Source organism: Pyrus communis, chromosome 17 (genome assembly GCF_963583255.1).
Source record: "Pyrus communis chromosome 17, drPyrComm1.1, whole genome shotgun sequence".
NCBI classification, from domain to species: Eukaryota; Viridiplantae; Streptophyta; class Magnoliopsida; order Rosales; family Rosaceae; genus Pyrus; species Pyrus communis.
In genome coordinates, this window is record NC_084819.1 from 6,646,655 (window position 1) to 6,647,738 (window position 1,084).

Genomic DNA, 1,084 nt, shown 5'->3' on the forward strand with positions numbered 1-1,084 from the left:
TATCGTTTTGTTCACTGTGTTGTTTCATACTGGACTAAGAAATGGAACAAAAGGGTGGCATCAAGAGCCGCACTCTTACAAATAATAAATATTTGATTTTAATGTTTGTCGAACGGCAGACGGGTAGTTTGATTTCAAAAACAAACCAAACATCTATTAATACATGAAAGAATCATTGATAACAAGAATTAATAGGAAAGAACTAATCAAATGATAAAGAAAACAATTATTACAAATACAACCTAATGAAATAATTAAGCCGTCAGCAGTGCAAGAAAGCCAAAAACAACTGTCATCCTCCACCCATATCTTGTTCCAGCAATTCCTGTTGCGGCAGAGGTGTAAGGGATTGAGGTGCTAGGGCTTGAGGCAGTATAACTGGGACTTGGGCTAGGAGTGGAAGATGGCATCACAGTTATAAGAAGCTTCTGGTTCCCCGCTTTACAATGCTGACCAACACCGCAAATGTAACTTTTTCTTCCCGGGGTTGCAAGGGTGACCGCGTCGTTTCCACTAGTCAATGGCACACTGTCTAATGGGGCTGCACTTTGCTGAAAGCCTGTGCCATTCACTTTGTGCACGTTGTGGACTCCTTTTGGATACTTAAAAACTGCATGGAACAACTCACAAAAATCTTTGAGCTAGTTCCCATATACAAATAATAAAAAAAGAAGGACAAGAATGCAAGTTTGTGTAGGGATTTTATATTTAATTACCAAGTTTGTCGCCAACATAGAACTGTTTTCCTTGTGCTCAAGTTTGGTAATCAAAATTAATGGTCCAACCTTTGTCGTCGCTAACAACAAAATCTGTGACCAAAATACAAGGGGCAACAATTGCAAGAGTGACAAGGATAAATAGATGGGAAGAGGCCATTGCAACAAAAATTTAGTGAGTTAGCTTTTCTTCTGTGAATGTGGTTGTTTTGGAGAAGCTGAGCTGAATTGATTTGGTTGCCAGAAATGCTGCCAATTTATAGTAGGGTTATGAAAAATACAATTGGGTCGGGCTGGGGACAGCATTGCCGAATGGTATAAAAAGACTGCAGATTTTAAAAGTACAATTAAATTTTATAAACAAAAAA

At 38.4% G+C, this 1,084-nt stretch overlaps 1 protein-coding gene across 1 annotated transcript; it reads right to left on the reverse strand.

The window, feature by feature from the left end:
- Positions 1 to 254: 254 nt before the first annotated feature.
- Positions 255 to 876, reverse strand: LOC137721946 (blue copper protein-like). Its single transcript, XM_068460961.1, has 2 exons — positions 786 to 876; positions 255 to 610 (listed from the first exon to the last, which is right to left on the reverse strand). Exons 1-2 carry the CDS (start codon positions 874 to 876, stop codon positions 255 to 257), a joined length of 447 nt encoding a protein of 148 aa, XP_068317062.1.
- Positions 877 to 1,084: the final 208 nt, after the last annotated feature.

Coding starts and splice junctions, on each gene's coding strand:
- LOC137721946 (XM_068460961.1), bottom strand. CDS start 876: ATGGCCTCTTCCCATCTATTTATCCTTGTCACTCTTGCAATTGTTGCC. Junction 611..785: donor TGTTGTTAGCGACGACAAAG/GTTGGACCATTA, acceptor TGTTCCATGCAG/TTTTTAAGTATCCAAAAGGA.